Genomic DNA, 27808 nt, shown 5'->3' with positions numbered 1-27808 from the left:
GAATGAAGACAAGAAAGAAGAGAGGCAAGGGTAGTATGGCAATCAAGTTAGATATGTCCAAGGCCTATGATAGAGTTGAATGACATTTTTTAGAGACAAGCTGGGAAGGCTAGGCTTTGGACTAAAAATAACCAAGTTGATTATGGAATTTGTAAGCTCAATGAAGTACTAAGTGCTGATTAATGGGAGGCTAGGGAAGATGATTTCTCCTACAAGAGGTTTAAGGCAAGGGGATCCACTTTCTCCATACCTTTTTATTATTTGTGTTGAAGGTTTAAGCCAGCTTTTCAAAGAAGCAGAAATAAGAGGAGAAATAAGGGATGTGGCTGTGGCAAGGGGGGTACAAGTGTAACTTGATGTTTGCTAATGATTGTGTTATATTCAGTAAAACAAGACATGAGGAATGAAAACATATACAAGAAATTTTGGGCAGATATGAAAAGGACTCAGGGAAAACATTGAATAAACAAAAGACATCAATTTTGTTTAGCTCGAATACAAGCAGTGCTATAAAAAGGCAGATTGTTAATGAAGTTGGGGCAATGTCTTGTGAGAATTATGAAAAATACCTGCGATTACCAACAGTTGTTGGGAGGACAAAGTATGATACTTTCAGTAGTATAAAAGAGAGGGTGTGGCAAAGGATACAGAATTGGAAAAAATATTTTCTTTCTAAAGATGGGAAAGAGGTGCTTATTAAGGCAGTGTTGCAGGCTGTACCAACATACTTTATAGGTGTGTTCAAACTCGCAAAGAAGCTTTGTATGGATTTGGAGGCTATGTTTTCGAGATTTTGGTGAAGGAATAAACAAAATGAGAAGGGTATACATTGGTGGAGTTAGGATAAAATGAGCTATTCAAAAGTTATGGGAGGGACGGGATTTAAAAATATGGAATTGTTTAATAAGGCAATGTTGGCTAAACAAGCGTGAAGACTAATGTAGTACCCTAATGCCTTAGTTGCAACTATTTTTAAAGAAAAATACCATAAATTTGTCTCTTTTACCGATTCAAAGGTTGGAAGTGTATCCTCACTGATATAGAGAAGTGTATGGTCAGCTAAAATATGATATACCTATCTTTTTAACCCGATAAAAGAGTTTGGATTTCATATGGATCTTATATCTATTAATAGTGTAGTTCAAAACTTCAAATTAGTTCAAATCATTTAAAAGAAAATAGTTGAGACTATTATATTCCGTTATAAAGACTACCCACCGACTTTTGGGGGGAATATATATGAATAGAAGAATGTAAATATAATAAAAAAAATAAAATCTATTTCTTTCTGTCGATTTAAAATTTTAGGATAAATGATGATTTCACATGATCAGTTCGAACGTGAGGAAGAGTGTTAAAAATATAACTCAAATAATAAAATCTACTTTTTTCTATCGGTTTAGACTTTTAAGAATTAAGTCAAGTGGATCACCACTACAAGAAATATGGCCTATTGCGGGCAATTTGAAAATCGTTGCCAAAAAAAAAATTGCTGCAATAAGCTGTTTTTTGCAACGATATTCCACTCGCCGCCAGCTTTTTATGTCATGCTGCGATTTTACAACAAATCTTCCATTAAGTTGTTTTTTGCAGCAATTTTTCGACAAATCTTTCCATTTAGACCGTGTGAAATCATGATTTCATACAGACTAAATCTTAATGAAAAGAATAATATTATTTTTCATCTTAAATTTTATTATTTTTTAATCACAATAATTGATATGTCACATTAATAGTCAATATGATCGATAGATAAAATCTAATTATATGAAAAATAGTATTATTCAAATAATAATAATAATAATATATATATATAAATAAATAAAATAAAGAAGGGACGAAATGAAAATACAGAGGGTGACTTGAAGATGATCAGCAAAAGAAGAAAGAGAGAATCTGAACGCTGACTTATGCATAGGGCTTTATATCTTTGCTTTCTACACTTGTCGTGGACAAAAATCCACGATAAAGTAGTGATAATGCATACAGCTGCATTTTTATTTGTTAGTTAGCTTTGTGGATTGATCCTCTACCAAGCAGGCGCTGCCTGCCTTGCTTGCTAAAAGGATGTTTCTATGTCTCATACAATTATTTCTTCATATTCAAGCCTGTGTCTACCCCACCGCCCATTTTCACCAACTTTTCCTTCTATTTTTTTATTTTATTTTATTTTTTCTTGTTCGCAATACTTTGGAGATAGTAGTAAAGTAAAATCCTTTATAAATTTGTCAAAAGAAGAGAGAATTAAAGAGGAGATTTCACGTGAATCTTATAATATTATATATATATATATATGACATATGAATATTAAATTTAATATCTTATATTATGCCATAAGGTTACCAACATATGGTTTAAGAAGTGACCCTTTACCTACATAAGGTTACCACCAAATTATGCCATAATTAAAAAGCTCCGTTTATGTGTTTTGTGAGAGAAAGTGAAATTATATATATATATATATATATATATATATATATATATCTTTCACGATTTAATTAGAAGGATTGACATTTGATCCGTTTGTGATTTGATTGAACAATAAAAACGATATTTTGCTTAACTATATATATTCGTTGGTTTGTGATTGTTAATCACATCGTGATCATATTCGAATTAACAGATTGGAAATCGGTCGCTTCCTAAAAATTAAGCAGTAGTACTACTATACTACAACTACTCAGTCGATAAATTAATTTAATTATTCCAAGCTAGCTAGCCACATGTTCAAGCCAGACTAAGCATATTATATAATGTTTCGAAACAAAAATATTATAATTGGCTGAAATCGAATTCTATATTTATATTAATAAGAAAAATAAATAAAGCTCATGTACTCATGATGATCAGTGGTCATGATCAGAAGGTGGATTATAATACGTACGTACGTGATATACTCCAATGCAGTGAAGCATTTCTGTATTTTCTAAAAAAATTTTGTATGTTTTAGAGTGAAGCTGATATATATAATATATATATATATATATATATATATATATATAGAAAATCGGATCCAATATATGGATACTTTGACTGCCTCACTTCTACTATTTAAATGTCAAATTTCTTTCATATATATCCAATACATGATGAACAGCAAGTTCTTGGTGCATGTATTTTTCCTTTTTTAAACTCTTTTCCGGGGTGCTAGTAGATAATCATGAAAAACGCCCCAACATCCATGCATGCATATTGCATTTTGCACATATAATTATTACTCAATATGCAGGCCAGTCTGCTTTCTAAATTCCATGCACACCATTCTAGGTAAATGCCCCCACCATATCCTACATATATATCCTTCCAAGCCTCAATAATAGCGTAATTAAATCTAAAAGTTTTTCCGTGAAAACTTGTGTCTTGCGCAAAGTGAGAAATTTGTAACACCACGTAATTCACATGATGGATATACTGACGAGCCAAACCCACTGCCCAAGAGCATCTCTACTATATATGAGAACTCTCTCATATATAGTAGCATTGATGTACTCTTTCTTAATTCCTCCTTTCTCCCCCCCTTCAAATCTAAACAGTTTAGACCACAAAAAGTTGACACATTTAGCTTGGATCGAGAGTTCATCACAACTACGTACAATGAGAATGCTCACATCGTAGCCATCTCGGCCTCCCCCGCCCATCGGTGCCCGGCCTCTTTTCTCACCCAACTGAGAATAATATGAAAACTCCAAGGTCCTTGAAAATCGAGTTAGTGGAGTTGTTTGCATTTCCCCACGAACATGCCCCTAACGAGCTTGGGCCAAGAATTTCAACCACACTTTAAGATATATACATGTATATACACAAAACAAATATATTACCAAATTGGCAAAGGAAAGACAAAAAATAAAATACAAAATAAATCCCACTCACGTTGAACCAAAAGCTACAATCTCGCCTTTATATACGACCCATGATGTCCCCCCTCAGCCCTATACTCAAAACACTCTTTCTAGTCTCTCTTTCTCGGTACTTAGCTAGCTCTAGTACTACTAGCAGTAGTTCGAAGTTTCAGCTCATTTTAACATGGCTTTAGAAAACATCACGATGAGTACAGAGTTGGTGGAGTTGGGTGGTGGGGTTGGAGGAAGCAGTGGTCTGCAGCCGCGGCGTCATGGCAGAGGAGGGTTCTTTTGCAAATATGGGTGAGAAGTGATAGCAGAAGAACAAACTAAACCAGGCTTTGCAATTGCGCTCTCCTGAGTTTCTAGCCTACTTACTATAAGGAGCAGAATCGGGAGAGCGTCAATATTAATTGCATCGCGGGGAATTGAGGGTAATGGTCCGAATTTACCTTTAAATTTAGGTCTAATTTTATTATCTTCCATGTTTAACCATGTGCATGTTATTGTATTTTTTAAGTTTTTTCCTGCTCTTGTTTTCTTTTCTTTGGGATTAATGCTGGAAACATGGGATGTAAGAGATGCATACGAGGTAGCTAGCTAGCTAGTTTAGTAAGTGTTTGTTGATGGTGTTCTTCAGTTTGTTTAAAGCTTTTGGAGGAATGTAATAGTTTGTAATGCTGCTGGGCATGCATCGCTTACATGTTTCATGTATTTGCTCTGTTATGAAGGGAAGTTAAGATGGAATAGCTTCAGTTTCCTTGTCTACTTTTCTTATTCTTTAGCTTTTACTTCAGATTCAGAAAAATTCTACATGGTAGAGCTCCTGAGAAATTATAGTCATGTGATTCTCGTTCCTCTTTGTCAACGAAAAAAGTGCACTCTAATTTGGTAAAGTATGGTAGCATGGAAATTATTCGACCCCTTTCTTTCACCCACTTTTGGACTTTCTTCCCCGGCCATTCCAATCTTGAGTTGGTTAGAAAGAGAAAAACGAGTGATATCAATTTCAAAACATGTTTGCAAAAGAAGAAAAAAAAAAACAAAAACAAAACAAGAAGAAGAAGAAGAAGAAAACGTGGTACTAAACTGACTGCAGCAATGATTTGAGAGCACATGAGCATAAAAAGTGGATGGAGAGGGTCGTTTTTGTGCATGAGAGAGAATTAAGATGAATGATGATCATCCATTAATCGAGCCATAAAAGTGAAAATTTTCTCTTTTCAAAAAGCAGAAAAAGGGTGACTTTTTTTTCTCTTAAATGAAAGGCACTAACATCAGATAATATATAACTCATGACCTTCCTAAATTTTATAATGATATGCTTAATCATCACTGTATGATAATTTATAAGTAATCGATAAAAGCTTATTTGTTTGGAATTAGGTGGTAACAGACATGGTATATCTTTTACATATTTAAAAACATGAAGTTGATGCAAATTCTATAAGAGAAAGTAAACTAGAAAAACTGACAGATCAAGGGAAGGGTTACTTTTTTCTAGAAATTTGTCATGAACTATAGTTTAACATTTTTACTTTATCAACCGACGGCTCACAAAAATTAAGCAACCAATATGTGAATGTACCATTACATCCTCAGAATGAGTAGTTAAATAAATAGTTGAGTTTTGGGTCGCAGACTTCATGCAGACATTAATTTGGGTAGAAGTATATGAGAGGGTGGTGCGGGCTTCACCTGTAAAATGATACCAATAACCAGGAAAAGAAAAAAAAAAAAAAAAAAACAAAAACAAAACAAAACACATATGTCCGAAACACTCGTATCCTTTGATCTGTGCTTTGGCCTTTGAGGCAACAAATGTGCTTTGGATGGAAAGGAAATTTAACTTATTTATCGTGGCGGAATACTGACTATAAATTAGTATCTGAATCCAGGTCCGACCAACCTCTTGAGTTTGCAGGGAGAATCCGCCTCAAATTCATGCCCCTTCCCCTCTATCCCATTGTCTTCTGCATTTCCTTTTTGAATCCCATCATAGCCATCCTCACCCTGTCATAGGGGTGCAGGGTCGGTACCCACATCCAACCCACCTGGCACTCCTACCGGCCTGGACTCGCATCGAACAGGCGGGGGAGCTCGTCCACACCAAGCGGATGCGTGGATGCCGGATGGTTCAAAAGAGAGAGAAAAAATACGTGCAGGTGCCTGGTGTGGATTCCTGTCCGCCCGCATATTTATTATAATATTATATTATCTTATTAATATATAATACTAAATGACATCGTTTTTGCAGCTTATTACCATCCCAAAGATTTTCCTCTGATCTCCCCCCACTCTCTCTACTCTGTTTCTGCCTCGACTCTCTCTTCGTCTCTTGTCTCACTCCGCCCTTGCCATTGTTGTCACCGTAGGCCGCTCTCTCAAGTGTCGTCTTCCACTCTCCACTATAAGTATCTCAAACTTTTTTTTATGTTGGAAACGGGAGATTTGAACCAAGTATTTTTGAAATCGATGAAGGTTTGGATTGTTTTCAATGAAGGATGGGATTAGTTAACGTTGTGATTATGATCTGAAGTTGGATTTGTGTGATTGGAAGTGTCTGTTCTGTCTATGTTAGGTAGGGTTGTATGATGAATTCCCCCGCATTCAATGTGGTTAATAGCGAGATTTCACCATCTACTGCACCACCTCTTACTGAAGTCGGTAAGCCGAAAAAGCGCAAGTGAGGTATGAGGTTTGTCGATACCCACAAGCTAAAGAAGAGTTTAGACAGCCAATCGGTCTTGAAAATACTTATTAGTCGAGTTACAGCTATATGTAAAGGAATTTGACATTTTAGATTAGTCCATCAAATATCCTATCCTCATAGAGATAATTCATAGTATTTTGGTCATCTATATTTCTACCATAGCCTTAAAGTCTGCATTTAACACCATAGGCGCATATTAGATCCATTTAGGAGTTCGATGTCTCGTAGCACCATGGAGACTTTGACTTGTAATTAGAATTAGATTAAATTAAGGAAAATCAATTCAAGTTTGGGAGGTGATAGACTTTGCATAGAGCTACGAGAAGGAGAAGGTTGATCACACTGAAAGTGATAATTGCTCTTAATTCATTCCTTATTCTACATTGTTTTATATTTATTAATAAAAGTTAATTTTGATTTTAATTGTTGTAGGGATGAATTGGGGAAAAATGGCTCAATCTCAATCTACTTCGGCCACACATTGATAGTTTGACATACCAATGGTTTGTTAATTCATTCTTTGTAGTTTGTAGTTTGTACTTATGCTGTTTTTTTTTCTTAATTGAAGTTATTTTCTTTTTGAGACATCATGTTCTCATTTGCATCCTTGTTTTTCTTTTCTTTTTTCAAGTTTTATTGAACACTTGGAGTTGGAGGGACTAAGCTGGATATGCTACTTTGATTTCCTTTTTATTTTTTGCGATGTAAGTTTGTTATTCTTAAATTATTCAAACTATTTGTAATAATTTTAGATTAATTTGAATCTAAGTTGTAATGGTTTTAGATTAATTTGTAATTTTGGTTGGAGATCAAGTTATGGGCCTGAAAATGGCCGAAAAGCCCTTAAAAATAGGTTATGTGCTCAAGGCCCATTGAAGCCCGCTGGTGGGTAGACGACCTGTAGGCCAATTAGCTCACTCGACAGCTGAGCAAGGCCACTCGCATGTACGGGACGGACTAGGGGGCGAGTTCCATAGAAGCCCCCCCCCCCCCCCCCCCCCCCCCCCCCCCCAACTCGGGGCACCCAAGCGGTGGGCGATGGGCGGTCGAGTAATCGCTTGCATAGGGTGGGTTGTAGGCCTACCTATCCAGCCACCACGTGGTGGCTAGCTATCCGCTCGAATGGAGCAGGTAGCAAGCCTACCCTGTCATTAGTCACCTCTATCTGCAACCCAATTCTCCATAGCACATAAGCCTACGGTGTCACCTTTACTTATGGGGGAACCATAAATCTAGATCCCTTCTAGGCAAATCGTTGGATATGCAATTTCCACTAGACACTATGTAGTTCTCCTTCAACGACCTCATACAATGGTAGTACCACCTTTATTATTGTTGTTGTAGCTTTGCAGGTATTCCTCAAAGCAACCTATCATTGAATGTGCTTCCAACCATAATTTTGAATTCCACTTCATTCCATTCCACTCAGAATTTTTTGTTCCGGTGGATACTTTTTCGTTCTAGTGTAATATCCAGTACACTATATCCTCATTCCGTTTCGTTCCAAATTCTGCCCCGTTCCTCTCCGTTTTGGCTAATTTCAACCAATTATGGATTGTTTTAATGATAATTTTGTAATTTTCTTGAATTCGGATGATTTTTTTGTAAATTTTAAACCTAGTTGATATTCATATAATTTTAAAATCTAAAAGGGATTTATATAAATATAAAATTTTAAACCTCAATCTCTTTTTTTAATCATTTCTAGGGTCTATTTTTTTATTTGTTTTTTCTTTGTGTCTAATCCTTAAACTGGAATGATCACCGAAACGAAATTTAAAACATTGCTTCCAAGACCACCTCTTGGCCATTATATTATCTTGCCTGGAAAAGAAAAATCCAATAACGACCATAGTAGGGCTTGAAAAGTACCAAGCAATACGATTTAACAGACAACAATGGCAGTTTTACCCGACATCAATGCACGATGACATCGTTATAAAACTTCTTCCAAACCCAGCATATGGGTCAAAGCAGCCCCAACCTACCTCGCATGTCAATACCGATCCCGTTGATAAATTTTATGCTCTAATTTTCAATGCATCATAGTCATCCAAACCACAAAGTTGTTCAATGCAATCTTTCAATGAAAATCTCAATAAATAGAAACTTTATTTAAGACACTGTATCTTTGAACGACTCATGCAAAGCACAACATTTGTATGCAGACGACAAATGTAGATCTGGTATCCAAAACTAGCAAAATTTACCATGACAAATAAATGGCAATCTGAAACATTCTCTTATTAAACAAGATACAGCAATAGCACTCGTTAATCTCTGGGGAGGGAAATGCCGGAGGATCTTATCCATACTACACTGTTCCATATGCTGAATCCCAATTCTTTGGATGGAACTAACAGCGATACTCACATGAAATCATAGTCATCGAGAGCTTCATAGGCATTAAGAGCCAACTCATCGTCTGGCTTGTCAACATTGATCTGCTTTTTCTTCAAGCCTGCAGGCAAGGAAAACAAGTTGACGTACGCCTATTGGTAAGTAGTTCAAAAACTCCCATTAAAGACCAATCGAGAGCATTAACTAAAACAAGTGTGAGACCAATTCAATAAATTTCATACAAGTGAAAGTCCATCCATTACATGGGATTAACTCATTTAATACAAGTCCGTGTGTGATACACTCTGAAGTGTCTAGAACAGGTTTGACCAAAAAAAAAAAAAAAAAGAAACCTGATTTCTTTTTTCCAGCATTCGCTTCCTTCTCTGCTTTTAGCTTTTCATTTGCAATTGCTGAAACAGAAGATGAGACTTCTTTTGCATCTGCTGCTTTCAAAGCAGTCATTGATAGTCTCATTACAGCCTTGAGTAAACCAATATAATGGAAACTTTTCTGCAGTAAGGAAGTATATGTAATTTAGCAAAGTCTCAAATTCTCTTCATCTTTTTGTCTAAAAACAAGGCAGAGACAATTTACAACACCTCATGTGAGCGCAGCTTATGTGAAATAAGCTCCGCATATTCCAAGAAGTCACTTTCTGATTTGGGAATAAAATTATCAAGGGTCTTCTCATCGCCTCTCTTACTGAACAGTTCCTTAGTGGAGCTATAATCTGCTTCTTCCACCAGCCTGTAATGGAGAAAATAATTGCACTGAAGGCCTCAAAGCATACCAGAAACGAAAAAGAAAATAATCAACTTTTTACGAGCCTTAAATATTAAAGTCAATAGAAATCAGTTCAAGTTCCTAGTCAAGTGGGATTAAAGCATGATAATAAGTTGTATTTGAATATTTTGAGTTGATTTCGCATCTAAATAAAAACCATATTTAGTAGGAACATAGGAAATAAGCATCAAGGCACAATTTGTGGGCCAAATAGGCAAAAATTTATCAAGCCACCCTTCAGATCTGTGGGCCAAATCCACCTTCAATTATGCACCATGAACAGATTAACGGGTAGACAAGGTTGATAGTCGACTTCTAGATTCCAAAAACTGAAAATTTGAGTTTAGGAAGGATGCACTCAAGTTGAAGGATATTAGTTCTTTTGGGTTCACCTTGTATCCTTTTGTTCAGTGTTATTTTAAGAAATTCTCTCGACATGCAGCTGGTAGTACTGGGTTTCACATTTTAATCATGTCTAAATCAGGAACAAGTAACTTGATTATAAAAAGTCAAATTAACTTTCAATTAACTGTACTGTTCATCATATTTACTGCAATGCAATATGCCTTTTGTATGTTTTTTTTTATTTTTTTATTTTATATGAATATATATGCCCTTTGTATTTCAAATTAGAGAAGAAAAGTCTAGCAAAAGGAACTTGGTTTCTTATTGAATATTTTTTGACTTGGTGAACCAAAATGATTTATTTCTTGTACTTCAATGGTAAGTAGCATTTCATGAGTAAAAAATTAATCCACTTGTAAATAGCAAAACTGCATTTGATTTGAATTCTTCACTTTGTCATCTCTTGTACAACGTTCTCTTATAGGTAACCTCTTGTACAAAAATTCTAGACCTATTAACTGTCGGAAACTGTCATAAGAATGCAACAATGTAAATTATAATGGGCACCCCACCTTAGATAGCTTAGCCATATCTAAATCTAACATTTAGACATGTCAAACACTAACACGTTTTGATGATGTGGAACCTCACCAAGGCAAGGCCCTTTGGACCCACCCTTGGGGAGTAACCCTATATACACTGCCCCCACCGACCAGAACTATCAGACCCTGGATGCCTGAGTTTAAAGTTCATCCCAATCCCATCCTTTGACCACTAAGCTGCATCCCGATCGATCACAACATTAACATTTCAATGCTATTTGTGCACATAAAGATCTAGAAAACGTCAATTGAGCAGGGGGTGAACACAGCCCACATCAGGAGATCTGTATCCTAGATAATAGGATATAAGTTCTAAGCTGTTAGTTCATAAGACTAGCGGCATACTGAGAAACTAACTTGCAAGACCAGTTATGCCCCAAGTTAGGCCTGAGCTCCTAAAGCACCAGTATAAGTAAGAAAATAAAACCTAATCCATAACAGTATAATACACTCATAGTAGCTGCAAGTTCATAATCAGTGCAGATAGTGTAAAAATAATAACATATATATATATATATATTTTTATAAGTAAACGATTATATTGATATAAATAGACATAGCCCAAGTACACAAGAAGTATGCAAAAGGAACACCTATTTAGGAAGAGGAAATAGAGACTAGAAAATCATGAAAATTGAGGCCACAAAAATCCACAGCTGTGGCCCATAGAAACAAAGTGTTGACAAAAAATAATCTAAGTTCTTCCAAAGAATGCTCATTGTCTTCAAACGTCCGGTCATATCATAGAATACATATCAGAACCATTTTCCACACCGCTGAGATTTGTGGGCGACCTCATAAATTGGCCCAGCTGGCCAAGAGCTCAATCACTGTGGCAGACATCACCCAAGCAAGACCTAACCTGTTGAACACTTCATTCTATAACGTTCTAGCGACCTCAATGCAACAGCAAGTGATCCACAGTTTCACCATTTTTCCTACACATGCAACACCACTCTACTATGATCACCCTTCGTTTCTGTAAATTGTCCAAAGTCAAGATCTTACCCAATGTTGCTGCCCATACAAAAAATGCCGCTTTAGGAGACACCTTATTTCACCAAATCCTTCTCCCTAGGAACTCAGTGTTCAGTGGTTGTGTGAGGGTCTTATAAAAAGAGCAAACTGAAAATATACCTTTACCGGTGGGTAACCACCATATCGTGTCAGTGCCTTGTGTTCTCAGTATCACTATGTATAGAAGACCAAAAAACTCCTCAATGCTGCCAACTTCTCAATCTTGGGCCGCCTTGGTGAAATTCACGTTCCATTGGACTAGGTCCCCAAAGAACTCCATACAATCAGCCACTGATGCATCTTTCTCACGTGCAATTCTAAAAATTGAAGGGAAAGAATCATTTAGAGCATGATCTCCACACCACCGGTCAGTCCAAAATTTATTCTAGACCCATTACCCAACACCAGCCGAGTGTGCCTAACAAAAATCCCCCACCCTCTAATGTGTTACCAAATTCCAACTCCATAAGCCCCATAAACTTCTCTAGTGCACCACCCCCCCACCCCCCCGACATACCTCCATATTTAAGATCAATCACCGACTTCCATAAAGCCTTTGGTTCCATGATGTATCTCCACATCCACTTCCCAAGAAAGGCTCAATTGAAGGTCTTCAACTTTCTGATACCCAACCCATCGGAGGAGACTAGGGAGCAAACCTTATCCCATTTAACTAGGTGAAACTTGAATTCATCTCCTAACCCACTCCACAGAAAATCACGATAAAGTTTCTCGATGCGTTTCACCACACTAGCTGGGATTGGGAATACAGATAAAAAGTAAGTTGGCAGATTAGAAGAGTACTTTTGATTAGAGTGATCCTACCACCTTTTGAAAGATACAATCTTTTCCAACCTGTCAATGTGCGTTCAATCTTCTCAATCATTGTATCCCAAATCGATAAAGACCTTGCAGCTGCCCCCAAGGGAAGACCAAGGTAATTCATGGGGAGAGAGGAAACCTTACATCCAAGGGTATTAGCCAACTGCTGGATATTGCGAGCATTACCCACTGGAACCAACTCTGATTTATGACAATTCACTTTCAACCCTAATACCGCTTCAAAACAGAGTAATAATGCCTTCAATGCTTGAATTTGGTTTTGTTCTGCCTCACAAAAGATCAATGTATCATCTGCTAACAATAAGTGAGATATAATAACGGAGCCCCTAGTAGGATTACCAACCAATAAGCCATCAATAAATCCATTGTTCACCAAGGCTAGAATCATTCTGTTAAGCGCCTCCATAACAATGACAAATATAAGTGGGGATAAAGGATCTCATTGTCTTACACCTCAGGAGCTGTTAAAGAAAACATTTGGGCCGCCATTCACCAAGACTGAAAACTTCGCTATTGAGATACACCATCTAATCCAAGAGCACCATTTCTCCCCAAATCCACGCCTCCCAAGCAAATAAAGTAGGAACTCTCAATTAACATGATCGTACGCCTTCTCCATATCTAATTTGCATAGAATCACCGACTATTCAGATTTTAGTCTGTTGTCCAGACATTCGTTGGCAATGAGAACTAAATCTATAATTTGTCTACCTTTCACAAATGCATTTTGGGGTTTTGTAATGATTCTCCCCAGAGCCTCCCCTAGGTGATTTGTGAGCACCTTCGATAAGATTTTATACACCCCATTCACGAGGCTAATGGGCCGATAATCCTTCACCTCTGATATCCCAAGCTTCTTGGGAATAAGTGCGATAAATGTGGCGTTAAGGATTTTCTCAAACTTCCCAACCGAAAAGAATTCATGTAACACTCATTAAATCCTCCCTCACCACATCCCAACAAGCCTGAACAAATCCCATGGAAAAACCATCTGGGCCAGATGCTTCATCTTTGACCATTCTCCTTACCATGCTGTGAACCTCCGTCTCCTCAAAGGGCCTCTCCAACCACGAGGCTTGCTGTGTATCAATGGACTCAAAAGCTAGTCCATCAAGTTTTGGCCACCATCCCACCTGCTCACAAAGCAATTGTTCAAAAGTCAGTAACATGCTCCCTAATCACAGGAGCCTCCACACAGTCCCTGCCATCTTTTTTCAACATCTCAATGTTATTAGTTCTCCTATGAGAGTTGGCCACTCTATGAAAGAACTTTGTACTTAGGTCTCATTCTTTCAGCCACAATGCTCTTGATTTTTGGGCGCCAAGAGATCTCTTCCAATTACATAACCCTATCTAGCTTTGTCACTAATTTAGCCTTCCGAGAAACTTCCTCCAAGGAGAGAGCCCCACCCTCTTGTGTCCTCTCTACCTCCTGAAGCTCCTCCAACATGGACTTTTTACGGTCACCTACATCACCAAATGATTGAGTGTTCCATAATTTTAAATCATGCTTTAGAGCTTTCAGTTTACCTACGAAAATAAAACTTGGGGTACCATGGATCTAATACGAAGACCACCATTGCCGTACCCTTTCCGAAAAACCTTCAGTTTTCAACCACATATTCTCAAATTTAAAATACCAACGCCCTCGTTGAATGCCCTCACAATCTAGTAATAGTGGAAAATGATCCGAACAAAGGCAAGGCAACCTTTTTTGGCAAAGGTCCAGATAGTGTGTTTCCCACTCCAATGAGACTAAGAATCTATCCAATCTAGACCACGTGTGATTATTGGACCACGTATAAGCACCTCCCATGAGGGGGATATCCACCAAACCCAAGTAAAAAATACACTCCAAGAATTTTGCCATTGCCGATCGCATCCTGCTGTCTCCTGAACGCTCGCTTGGAAACGTATAATGTTGAAATCACCACCTATGCACCATGGTAAATTCCACCAGCTATGGATTCCAGCAAGTTCTTCCCATAATAATCTTCTACTGCTGTCTAGGTTTGGCCCGTAAACGCCAGTAAAGGCTCATACAAAATTATCATCTATACTCTAAAAAGAACATGTCACTGTATACTCCCCAATAAACTCCTCTAACTTATCCACCACCCTTCTATCCCACATCACCAAAACACCTCCCGATGCCCCATCAGAAGCAAGATAGGCCCAATCCACATATGTACAACTCCATAAACTCTGGATTTCCTTTACCTTATGCAACACCCAGTCGGAAACAATGAACAATCTTCCTTGTGATAAATTTCAGTTTAGTTTCTTGTAAACACACAATGTCCGCCTTCCACTCATGAAGTAGGTTTTTCACCCGAAGGCGCTTACTTGCCGCGTTAAGCCCTCGGACATTCCAAGATACTATTTTGGGATTCATAAATGTGGAGCTTGTCCCCTCCCCTTAGCTTTCTCTACTAGAGCTTGAGCTACCTTCATAATTTAGAGACCACGTTAGCCTCTTTAGTTCCCACTGTTTTTTGGAATCTGATTTCTTTAACAGACCATGTCCCACTTCAATGGTTGTTAGTAAAGCCATAAATTGTTCCTCAAAACCTTCACTCAATTCCTACACAATGTTGGATTTCCTTTACCTTATGCAACACCCAGTCGGAAACACTGGACTGATTTGGCAGCAGGTATTGTAGCGGAATCGGGTCCCCCTTCTTGTCAATCGCATCCTTGGGTGCCCACTGTGTCTTCATTGGCACTTTTATCTTTATACAGATAGGCCTTTCCCCCCACTTAAGAGGAGTCCCTTGTAACAACTAGCATCCTTGAAGGCCCCATAGACTTTGAAAATGGCACACATGCTACATCTAGTGGGTAAAAGTCACTCGCTGACGAAGCTGCCAGCTGTATCTCGAGAGGTGGCTCTCCACCTCTGTCTGTCGACTCTGAAAATAGCACATGGGCTACATCCAGTGGGTAAAAGTCACTCGTCGGCAAAGCTGCCGACTGAATCTCGAGAGGGAGCTCTCCACCTCTGTCTGTCGACTTGTCTGTCCTTGTTGGGACTGAGTATCGACAATCAACTGTGCAACAGCCATAGGAACAGATTCGACCTCTTCCAGCACCATCGTCTCCACCTGGTTACTCATTGTTGACAGCTTCTCGGCGAGAGACGAACCTATTGGGATCTTCTCCGTTGGTGCACCCTGCATCCTCCTGCTGGTAGATGGGCCAGCCTCTCCTCCTTCCCTGATTCTCCAAACGGGCTGGGCTCCTGCTTTGGATTTGCCCTTGTTGAGCCCCGTGGGCTGTGGCCCACAAAACTAGCCCTTAGCCCTTCAATTCGGCCCTTTCCATCCAACAAGCCCACATCTTCAGGTTGCCCACATCCCTGTGCCCCCAAGCCCAAGCCCACCTCCTCATCTTCCTGTACGCACCAGATCAATAAACTAATTTGCTCCTGCAGTGCCTCCACCCGTGTTTGCATTTTTTGTAAGGTAGTGTGCATGCCTCTCTTCGACAAGCCATCAAAGGACTTGCCAACGCCTCCTTCCCTCTACATACATACTGTACCCGAGGGCTTAGGAATCATTATTGACTTCTGGTCATTACCAAGAGTTACCCTACCGCCAATGCCTCCACCCCTAAGTTGTTCCCTGGACTGCACCAACGCCTCCCTATACGAATGATGCTGCGTATTGAACTTCATCACCGATAACCTCTGTAGAATCCCACCTCCATAATGTTTCACACCTTTTTCCTCCGAGATAAGGTCCTTCATCACATCTGTCAAACTCCTCCAACCCCTCCCCTCCACATCTTCTGGAATGAAGATAAAGTTATGCCTTACACCCCACCATATATCTACCGCGAGTATTTGAGCACCACTGTGCTATGAAGCTTCTGTCACCTTCCCTTGTCGTAGCGTACATCTCCTTCATCCAACCCCTCAAACATTCCTCCAATACTCTAATAAACCAGTGTACCATTGCTTTCCCCATACGTATCTCCTTCAAAACCTTCCAACTCCTCTTAGCAATGATCAAGGAGCCTCCCTCCCGAATCAAAACAAAATCTTTTGATTCAATAACTAACCTTTTTGGGACTCCCATTATACTCGAACTCACCTAAACTCACTAACCACATGTAAAACTCATCGGAGAGAGAGAGAGAGAGAAAATAAAAAATAAAGAAAGAGGTCGCTATCCAGTGTCTAATTGCTTACTATCCAGAAAATAAAAATAATAATAATATATACAGTTGCTCCATACTTGTATATGGTTTTTTGGGTAACATTTGCAAGTCAACAGAGGAATATCTATACATACAATTAATCCCACGAGAATGTATCCATTATTAGCAGAAACAAGTCTTTGAAATTTACCTTTGTTGGCGTAGTTTCTCAGCCACAGGATCTAGTGGCTCTTCGTTTACTACTTCAACTGTTTTCCCCTTCTTTTCAGTAGCTTTTACCGTAGGTTTCTTTGGGGCCTTTTCAGCTGGAGGTTTTACTTCAGGTGCCTGATCCAATCAAATACAGGCAATGGTTTTTTTTTATAAGTAAAAGAAAAAAGAAAAAGAAAAAGAAAAAGAAGGAAACAAAGGAAAAAAAAAGAAGAAGATTGGCATGTCAAGCAAACCATCACAAACATGAAGAATTGGCATGTCACTCCATGTCACAATGCCCTAACACCATGGCTGCATTATAGAAATTTTAATATGTGGTCTAATAACATTGATGAATCGAAAAGTTGAAAGTTAAAGACAAGTTCCTTAGAAAATTTTCAGAGCTAAGATATTTTTTTTAAAACCAAAGGGAACAACATACGAAATATGCAGTGAAGCATCCATGCTAAAAAAACATCCATGCAATCACCTGACTGGACTACTAACAAGACAAAATTGATTTGCACTTTACTACATATCTTTTTTTTTTTTTTGTAAGTGCACTTGCCTACATATCATATGGCTGTAGTCACTAGTTTACCACAGGGACAGGCAACTTTTGTCGAAGTTACTTGGTGCTGGGAGACAGGTACAGCTGTACAGGCAACCCAAACATCATTTGGCAGTAGTCACATTGGGGATCTCTGTCAAATGGCCCCATAACAAACGGAATTTTCTTTCCAAAAGTGAACTAACTATGATATATAGCAGATATAATAACAAAATGAGCACAAAAGTTTCCAGCTAACAATGGCATTCTAGTGGCTTAATAATTGCAAAATGAGAGCCATTGCTCCACATTATAGAGTTGTTTCAGTTTAGTCCTAAGAAGTCCAATAAATGAACCAGACAGAAACAACCGGGTACCCATTTCACAATCAGGCAGTTTGGCATAGTCCTAGTTTAAAATGTAAGAACATAATAAACTAGTTAGAGACAGACTCACTGTTATTAACCAGTAGAAAATGAAGTGGAGAAAACAAAAAGAATGCAGACATGTCTCATGGTATGGAAGTTTTTTCAATTCAAAAGGCAAGACCAGAGCCAATTTCCTTCTTCAAATGATGACATATGACCAGTAAACTTAACTAAAGTAGTTTTCTATCAATTATTGTACACTGTCCCAAATGGAGAGCCATTTCTAACAACTTTTTACTGTAGGTTGAATCATTTCTAACATGTTCATTTGATTATGTATCCCAAACCACCAACCAAAGCACTCTCTGCGCCCCCCGCCCCCCCCCCCCCCCCCCAAAACCCCAAAAAAATAAAATAATAATAAAAAATAGCCTTTTAATCATCAATGACAGAGTATTTGTCTAGTTGCAGATAATCTCTTTACCTTTTTTGCAAGAAAAATGACCATGCTATATGAGAAACTCATGTTATTATATTCACAATAATAGTCATCATTACGATACTCTCTTTCCTTTCTTTTTCCCTTTTTTTTTATAATTCACAAGGCATCAATCAATTACATAAACCAATCATCATTTGTACACATACAACTCCTCTAACCATCGTTTAAAATTTTGTAATTCACAGTCATGATCACTTTGCGTCTGCCTGCTAATACTTTAAAGATACACATCATGCACCCAAAATCGAGTTATACTCAGGTCCTGTGCAACATAGATTCTCAGAGAGATTTTTTTAATTTCAAATGTTTTTGTATCATTCTGGACTACCTTGTATGACAAATACCATCCACCAGCAGATGTCATAGTCAAAAGAATATAGACTCAACCCCTCAGAAGAAGACAATCCTCACAATTTCATGACTTTGCCTTCTCTATTCCTTTAAAAACCAGGCCTTGTGTAATGCAAATATACCAGCATCAATCAAATTATGAATCCATTGTGAATCTATGCTACACTAAGTACCTAACTCCAAAATTAGCAAACACTTCAAGAAAAACTTGTATTCTTTCCAACTGAGCTGATCAGATAAAGATGTAATGAAATAAACTCGACCTGTTTTACCAATGATGTGATCTCCATAGTTCCACCAATTGTTTGATTCATAATACAAATTCAACCAATTTTTTTTTTATGACAAGGAAACCTTGACACTTGCAAACACAACATGTCTTTTACCCAGTTAAACTCCGGACCCTCGTAACATGCCCACATCACACAGATTAAGTAAATCATCAAATTTTCACCTATGGGATGTGACCCATAGAAATTGTTTGCACCCAGAGGTTTGAACTTTTTAAACCTAGGGAGAGCATAACCCAAGACCAAGGCCCATACCAATTGAGCCAACCCCTAGGGGTTTACAAACCCAACCATCACCTCAATATCTAGCAAATGAATACTGATAAAAAAAAATATCTAGCAAATGAAGCATTCAAGGATATAATCAATAAACTGATACTCAATCATTTATTCCAATCCACGAGCTGGGAAAACAAATTCTAAGAGATCATAGTTTCTGATTCATAACACAAATTCAAAATTACTTCAATATCTAGCATGAGTCGTTCAAGGATATAATCAATCAAACAATACACAATCCTTTATTCCAATGTGAAAGTTGGGAAAAAAATGCTAATAGATAATTGTTCAATTATTAATCATACCGATGTAGATTCATCTTCATCTTCCCATGATTCCTTCACATCATTGTCATCCACATCTTCATCATCCCATTTGTAGTTAGGTTGCTCCTTTGCCAGGACAGGTGGAATTTGCTCTTCCTCTGAATATAAAAGCATATGCCTTGAGAAACTAAATAGAAAGCTCCAACAAAACAAAATACAATATAATTCATGACAGTTTTTTTTATAAGTAAAAATTTATTAATATCAATAGGCGTAGCCAAATACACTGAATGTATACAAGAGAAAACACCTAGCTAGAAAGCATATATGGATACTAATTCGCGAAAAACTTATAACGGAAAGAAATTAGAAATAATCCTGACTAGTAATACTATGTCCCTCGAGTTCTACAAAATAACACTAACCAATTAATGCGAACTTCTTTAAATCCCTACCATACAAGTGCAAGTCAAAAGAAACAACTGGCTAACAAAAAGTTAAATATTGACCAACATAGCATAAGAAATGACATTCTTTTATGTTATGACAAATCAAGTTGAAAGGATGCTGTAACAACCCGATCCTAAAATATGGCCATAAGATAAGTTTTATTTATTTTCATATACTACTATAAACATTCTATTATTATTATTATTATAATTATATTATTATAATTATATCAGATTTTATATTATTAGTACATTGTTAATTTTAAAATGGATTATTATCATATTGTTATTATTATTACTATTGATATTTTTATTTGTTATTAGAATGACTTATACTTTAACTTCCACGTTTTCCCTCCTTTCAACTCCATGTTCTCCCTCTCCTCTCGACATTACTCATTTATGTAACCGATGAATTAAAACTAGCATTTTCTTTTAAACTCTTCCTCTCCTTCAGAAATCCTCCCAAAAACCGCAGCAATTATCCTCACGGCAACACTCTCTCCATCATCATGCAGCAACGTCCTTCCTCAACAAGCAAAACAACAAGCCTTCCCCACGTCTCAGCCCTTGCTTTGCCATAAACCACAGTGGAGACACCGTCAAACACAAACAAACAAACTAAAACCATGGAGACCACCATAAACAGCCAACAGAAAAAGTCCTTTGTTTTCCCATTCCAAAATAGAGCACCCTTCTCTCCCTCGCCGGAAGCCACCACCAAAGGGAATCACCACCCTTAAGCACCGTAGTACGTTGCAGCATCCACAACGAAACAACCGTAAAGACCGAGAGATGGCCAGTTGACACCAGCGTTGAACAACCACGTGAACCACCCCGCTACAACCACATCGCTGGAAAACACCTAGAAAATCCACAAAAACTCCCGTCTGTGTCACCTCCCGTCGTCTCGCGCCACTCTAGTAAGCCATGCCCGATCTCTCTCTGATTTATCTTCTCTGTCTCTCACTCTCCACAATTAGTAACAAATCTTTCTCAAGACCCCATCACCACAAAAATTGCTCCCAATCACTTTCCATCACCCCAAGTCCACCGTCGCACAATTTCGTCTCTCCTTCGGTGAGTCTGAAACTCCCATGTGCCACACGGCTCATTTGCTTTCTTGTTGGTAACGTCAAGTAGGTTCCTTTTATTCTTGCCTTCCTTTAAGTACATTCAGATTTACTGTTTTACCAAATTGCCCTTAAGACCCTTGACCGCCTGACGTGTAGCTCCCCTGTAGAATATAATGAAGGATTATTTTGGTATTATTACATATATACCCCTTAGTGTTTAAGACATGGCTGAGTTGTTTTTGGACTGATATTTTACGTGGGCTTGATCTCTTTGATGGGCTTAAGTCTAATTTGTTACAAAAATTAATAAGTTATTTTACGTTGGGCTGGGCTGGATTTTTAAATAGACTTACATTCTATGTTGGGCTTAACAATTAAGTTAGGCTTAATTTTAAGCTAAATATATTAGCATAGAAATTCTATTATGTTATTAAGTATTATGCTATTGAAGACAAAGTGAGATCTGGGGCGGAGCTGAAAATGTTATTTTTTAGGACTCTTTGTACTTGGGCCATTGCTGTGAACTTTAATGGCATGGATTTTCATGACTTCTTAGTTTCTAATGCTCCTACATAAATAAGGCATATTCTACTTTGTAATTGACAGTTGAATGGATGAATAATACTTATTTTACTTATAAGAAAAAAGTATTAAATTAAGATTGAATTATAGTAATAGCCTACAATAATTTTAATATTAAATATTATTAAGTCTATCTTTATGAATCGAATGTTTCCACCAATTATTTTTATTAACTTAGATAAAAATATATATATATTAACTGATATTTGAAAGATTAGATATTATATTAGTATTTAAATTCTAGCAGTAAATAGTAAGTGTTTAATCTTTATTTTAAATGATTTTAAGTTCAATGTCTATCGTATGAAGAGAATTTCTACTGTTTATTGCAATAGATTTGATATAATTATGCTATTAAAGTTGTAGATCGAAAATATAAAAATATATTAAGAATATTTAATTGATATTAGTACTTATTAGATTTCTTTTAAGATTGAATAATTATGTTAATTATAAGAAAGTAAGCCTATTTAAGAACTTAGGTTTTCGTGACTTATTTTAACAGAATGAATATAGCCCAAATATTCTACCAAATTATATTTTAAAAGTAAAAATATGTTATTAGTATTTTAAATAATTTAAGATATTAGCATTCATTGATTTTCGTATTAAACAGAATATTTATTTGATTATTTCCTATAGTATGAATTTAATTAAGGGGGATATTAGGACATGTTTTCCTAGACAGATTTAGTGATGTTTAATACTTCGTATAGGTAACGAGCTACGAAGTGAGATTCAGAAAGCAGCGCAGTGAGGTAAGTAATTTGATCACAAATTAGGATCATCACAGTTCAACTTATATAAATTATTATTAAAGCCACTTCTTTGACAACCATTTTTATGTACCACTCCTGCAAGCATGTCACCCAGCACAATACACGATCATGTCATTCAGCATCATGTTCAGATTCAGAAATTTACAGTTATTTATATCAGTATATATATCATGCATCTAACGTCGTATAAGACACGTAAGCTATCTTAAGTTCAAGTGCAAGATAAGATAAGATCAGTTAATTAGATGGCCTTTCAGTTCGATTTCAGGGTGGATGTGCAAGTCACGGACTCAAGCGTGGTCCACCGTAGTATGCCAGAATACTACTCAGCGGCTCCCCTTGCTGCAGCGGGATGTGGGGTCGGTGCATAACCTTACACACAGGATTTTGTGAGTGGACTAGTCAGATCAGTCAGTTAAATCAGACCAGTCAATTAATTTAGATAAATTAAGACAATCATGCATAGCATCAGCATCAGCATGATATAACATGAATTTTATTCTTTCCGCATGAAAATTTTATGTAAGCCTTTCATGTATTATGTTTTATTCTTCTCACCTAGGTGCATGTGAGAAGAATGAGGATTACGAACAGGCAGGCCAAGTTTAGGAGTGGACTGATGAATCCTAGATCTAATTTGTGATTACTTTTTCATTTAGTTGGTTTGAGAACTTAGATATGATTGTGATTTTAGACATGGTTTATTCTTAAATCTTTTTATGGGATAAACAATGTTTGCATTTAATTATGCAAGTCTCTTGCCTGGCTTTAGTTACGTATCTACGTGATATTCCTAGCCCTAAGAAGGGGATGTTACAGAAGCAGAGATAAATTGTGGCCCCATCTAAACCTCAAAGAACTTTTGAAATAATCTATAACAATGTCACAACGTCAAAGAGGGAATTCTACAGTCAGCCTATTTGACTAGTATGAACCATTGATCTATTCCAAGTGCTCTATTAAATGCTTGGGAAGGAGAAATTCTATCTTTATAAAGTTTCAATGGGACTCCAATTGTATCATTGACTAGTCTTTTTAGAGTATAGGCCATGTGCTTTGGCCTTCCATTGAGGCGTTACAAATGGTGTCAGAGCTAGATTCCCAACCAGAACTGTGGGACTTGAGCCATGCCACCTACAACGGACAAGCCCAACGAGGAAGTACCGACACAAAAGGGGGACCCTATGGAATTTTGTTATAGATTCATAGTTTGGGGAGGATGGTGCTCAAATGAAGTACATGGCACATATGGGATAGGTTTATGGAAATACATTAGGAGACATTGGGAGATCTTCCGAAGACATGAACATATTGTGGTGGGCGACGGCTCTCGTGTCAGATTTTGGTACAACAAATGGTGGGGTGAACAAAGCCTCCAAGACAACTTCCCTACCATTTTTTAGCTCACGCAAGAAAAGGATGCAGGGATAGCCGATCTCTTGGTCTTTTCTAGCGGTTCCCCTCAAAGGAATGTAGAATTCATTAGGGCAACCCAAGACTGGGAGTTGGAAACTATCACAAAGTTCTATGAGGCATTATATTCTGTAAGCATGACAGATGATACCATAGATAAGATGAACTAAAGCCCCTCCAATAAAGGTAAATTCACTGTCAGATCGTTTTACCAAGTTCTAGCGAGCCCTGGATGACCATGTTCCCATGGAAGAGTATATGGCAGACGAAAGCTCCTTCAAAAGCAGCTTTTTTCGTATGGACAGCATCTCTGGACAAGATCCTCAACACAGATAATTTAAGGAAACGCCGAGTACTGGTGTTGGACTGGTATTGTATGTGTAAGAAGAATGGTGAATCAGTAGATCATTTGTTTTTATGCTGCGAGGTGGCCAAGACCATGGGGATGATCTTTTCGCGAGAATTGGATTGTCATAGTCATGCCTCTTGGACTGGTGGATTTCCTCGCAAGTTGGAGAGGCCTCCGAGGAAACTCACAAGTGGCAGCAATTTGGAGAATGGTTCGTATATGTATGTGTTGGTGTATTTGGAAGGAAATAAATTATAAAAGCTTCGAAGACCAAGAGAGAACAATGGATGAGCTTAAAGTTTTCTTTTTTAAGACTTTGTTCTTATGGGCGGGGGGGGGGGGTATTGTTTGTAATGGGTTGAATGTCCATGATCTTCTACTTTTGATTGTAAACTCTAATTAGGTTATTCTCGTGTATACTCCCTGTGTACTTGGGTTTTACCTAATTCTATGAATAAAACTTCTTGATTACCTATAAAAAAAAAAAAAAATCTGCTTTTTGGACCTTCCTTGGGGGCTCGGTTGAAAACACTGTGAATACTATCTAAATGAGTCATCTATCTATCGGCTCAAATCACACACTTGTGGCAAAACCCTAGAAGTTATAGCAAGCTAAACTCCACTGACATTGCTAGAATGACAGCATGCACATACACAAACACTCAGAAACTTTTGAGGCCCTAAAGCCCACCATTGGAGCCCAAGTCTAGACCAAAATGTAGATTTAAATTTTAAAGTGACTTTAACCCTAGGAAAATGCACACAAACCCCTGCATTAGAGGGCTTTAAGAATCATTTTAAATCAGTTGAATGTTTGCTGGAAAATTCCTACACATGCATCTTATATGGCCTCGTTCAACTAAGGAGTTCAATATAAAGGCATAGGCATAGACCAGTGAGTCATTAGGAACCATCAGTGGACTAAAATGGGTCCTATGGCAAAGGCAAAGGCAAAGGTAAAGGTATGTAGTTCTCTCTCTAATGGTGGTTTGGGCATTAGAAATTTGAGAGGTTTTAATCGGGCGTTACTTGAAGAATGGTTGTGGAGATACTAAAAAGAACCAAAAGCTCTATGGAAGTTGGTGATTGAGAGTAAATATGGTGGCTTATGGGGGGGTGGGGGGGGGGGGGTGTACCAATGAAGTGAGAAGGGCATATGGCGTGGGGTTGTGGAAACATATAAGAAGAGGATGGGGGGTCTTTTCTCACCACACAAGATTTCAGCTAGGAGATGGGGCCAAGATCAAATTCTGATATGATACTTGGTGTGGTAATTGTGCTCTAAAGGATCTATTTCCTGCACTTTTCAGGGTTGCAAGTGCCAATGATGTTTCAGTGACGGAAGTCATGGTGATAGCGGGAGAACAAATCCAGTGGAACATCAATTTTAGCCGGGAGACACATGATTGGGAAATGGACAGTTTTGTAGCTTTTTTCAGCCTCCTGTACTCACTCAAACCGAGTAACCAACATGCTGATTTATTGTGGTGGATACCTACAAATAAGGGTCTGTTCTCGGTTCGCTCGTTTTATAAGTCACCAACATACTGATTTATTGTGGTGGATACCTACAAATAAAGGTCTGTTCTCGGTTCGCTCGTTTTATAAGTCTCTTTCACAAGAGCTTCCAACTCAGTTTCCCTGAAAAGGGATTTGGAGACATAAGGCACCTCTCAAAGCACCGTTTTTTGTGTGGACCACTTCCTTGTGTAAGATCCTCGCAACGGATAATTTGAGGAAACGAATGGTGATTATCGCAGATTGGTGTTGCATGTATAGGAATGGGGTGAATCTGTGGACCATCTTCTACTACATCGAATAGTTAGGATTAGGTAAATTCAGGTTTAGCACACAATAAAGCATAAACGAAAACATATTGCATGTTAGATGGAAGGCAATTCAAACTTAAATATGTAACGAATCGTGAATCAAAAGAGTTACCTTTTTAAAGAAAACATGTGTCAAGCAATGGAATCGTTTTTTTCTTTTTTAAGCAAGCAAGGGTATCAAGTAATCCAAGAGAACTCCTAGGCAGAATCAAACCCCCCCCCCCCCCCCCCGCGCGGCGGAGACCACTACTAGATTACAATTCTCATGGATCAAAAAGCTTCCAAAAGCTTTTTCTCATAGCTAAAGAGCTTCAAACAGCTAAGAACCACAATGGTATAAAAAATTGATGCCATGCATAATCACTAATAAGAGCAGAAAATATTACCCCAGTCCTCCATCAAGTTGGTCGCTGTCTTTTAGAAGAAAATTATCAACTATCTTGCAAAGTGTGATACTGCATACAAAAATATGTAAATAGTAAGGAACAATAATAATAAAAGAAAATAAATAATACAATTCACTTATCAAAAATAAATAATACAATTCATTAATGCCCATTCTTAACAATAGCATACTGTCTGGATTCTTATACGAGTAAATTTACACTCTCAACATAACCAGCTCCTTTAAAGGACATAAATCACTTTCTCCCTCATGAAAATAACTCCAATACATCCTCCCTCATCATAACTCAGCCGCTAGCATCCCCATTCATTTAAATTAGCATCCCGAATTTAAATCAGGAAAATTCAGATTTGGCATGATCCTTGGCACTTAAATCTCCAAAAACAACGAAACCCCAATCCAAAGCACTCAGCCCCATGAATTTACAGCGCGGACATTTTTTTTGTATCTCAATAAAGGTAAGGAGCTAGGAACCCGTCTTGCCAGGCTCAGCCTTGGAGACCCATTCTTCACGGCCAGCCTTCAAGTCGTAAAACCTAATCACCTATTCCACAAACTCACTTCCACTTCCCCCTGAAAAAATCAAATAAATGTTCTATAACGCCAAACTTAGCAAGAATATTCAAACAATCACAAGCAACTCAGCATTTGATCCTCCCCTCCAATCACCCCAAAAGGTCATGCCCATCCCAAAATCCAATATAAACCCTAAAATTATATTAAAGAAACCAATTCCATAGCATCAATAATAGACATACAGAAATACCTATTAGAAAAATATATGCAGGAATATCTCGAGACAAATTGCAGGAATGAAGCAGTAGGTGATAGAATTTACCTTGAATCTCACGATAATCCGAAAATATAGCAGGGTTTAACTCGCCAGAACGCAGTGGGCGCCCACCAGAGTTGGTTGTGGCAAGCAGTTGAGTGCAGTAGCCGTGCGTATTCGGCAGAAGTTAGAGAACGGGACGGGGGTGTTAGGGTTCCGAAAGGTTCCGGCAGGCTTCTAACAGGGAGCAACCAACGATGAGTGTGTCGGGTTCGGGTTTCAAACAACCAAAACTGAGTTGGGTTGATTTCCCGGCGTTACACCCCGTTTTCCGGTGACGGTACACGTAGACTGCTCGGCTATGGAGAGGGAGAGAGGAAGGAGGACGGTGGCAGACCGAGGGACGGGGAGAGAACGGGAGTCGGCTCAGAAAGCTGAAGAGTGAAAAGAAGGTAAGGTCGGTGCTCGGCCGCTTTTAGGGAATTGTTCACTCGTAAGTGGGCCGGGCCTTTGTTTTGACTGATAAAGCAGATCTTAAAATTTATAAAGGTTCATCATCGGTCATCCTCATCATCATTTCATTAATTTTTTAACTCTTGTTCATTATTTTCATATTATATATTACACTTTATTTTTTTAATTTTTTTATTCTTTATAAATTAAAAGAATTATTCTACTTATTATTTATACACCACATATTTAATAAAAA

General features: G+C 37.9%; 1 protein-coding gene and 1 long non-coding RNA gene across 4 annotated transcripts; both read right to left on the bottom strand.

Annotated features, from left to right (window-relative positions):
- Positions 1-8647: 8647 nt before the first annotated feature.
- LOC121257926 (eukaryotic translation initiation factor 3 subunit J-like) lies at positions 8648-27583 on the bottom strand. 3 transcript variants are annotated; one of them, XM_041159202.1, is made up of 8 exons: positions 27166-27575; positions 26498-26900; positions 26308-26376; positions 19484-19602; positions 16837-16973; positions 9495-9642; positions 9246-9405; positions 8648-9013 (listed from the first exon to the last, which is right to left on the bottom strand). In XM_041159202.1, exons 3-8 carry the CDS (start codon positions 26318-26320, stop codon positions 8922-8924), a joined length of 669 nt encoding a protein of 222 aa, XP_041015136.1. In that variant the 5' UTR covers positions 26321-26376; positions 26498-26900; positions 27166-27575; the 3' UTR covers positions 8648-8921. The 3 variants fall into 3 exon arrangements, with proteins under 3 accessions (XP_041015136.1, XP_041015137.1, XP_041015135.1); XM_041159203.1 differs by having other exon boundaries at positions 26801-26900; XM_041159201.1 differs by lacking the exon at positions 26498-26900 and having other exon boundaries at positions 27166-27583.
- Positions 10500-16308, bottom strand: LOC121257928. The gene is made up of 2 exons (XR_005939295.1): positions 15499-16308; positions 10500-15397 (listed from the first exon to the last, which is right to left on the bottom strand). It is a non-coding gene; the product is annotated as an uncharacterized LOC121257928 (long non-coding RNA).
- Positions 27584-27808: the final 225 nt, after the last annotated feature.

This window comes from Juglans microcarpa x Juglans regia, chromosome 3S (genome assembly GCF_004785595.1).
Source record: "Juglans microcarpa x Juglans regia isolate MS1-56 chromosome 3S, Jm3101_v1.0, whole genome shotgun sequence".
NCBI lineage: Eukaryota > Viridiplantae > Streptophyta > Magnoliopsida > Fagales > Juglandaceae > Juglans > Juglans microcarpa x Juglans regia.
Note: the sequence above shows the minus strand (reverse complement) of the source record. Positions and strands in the feature narration are given on the sequence as shown.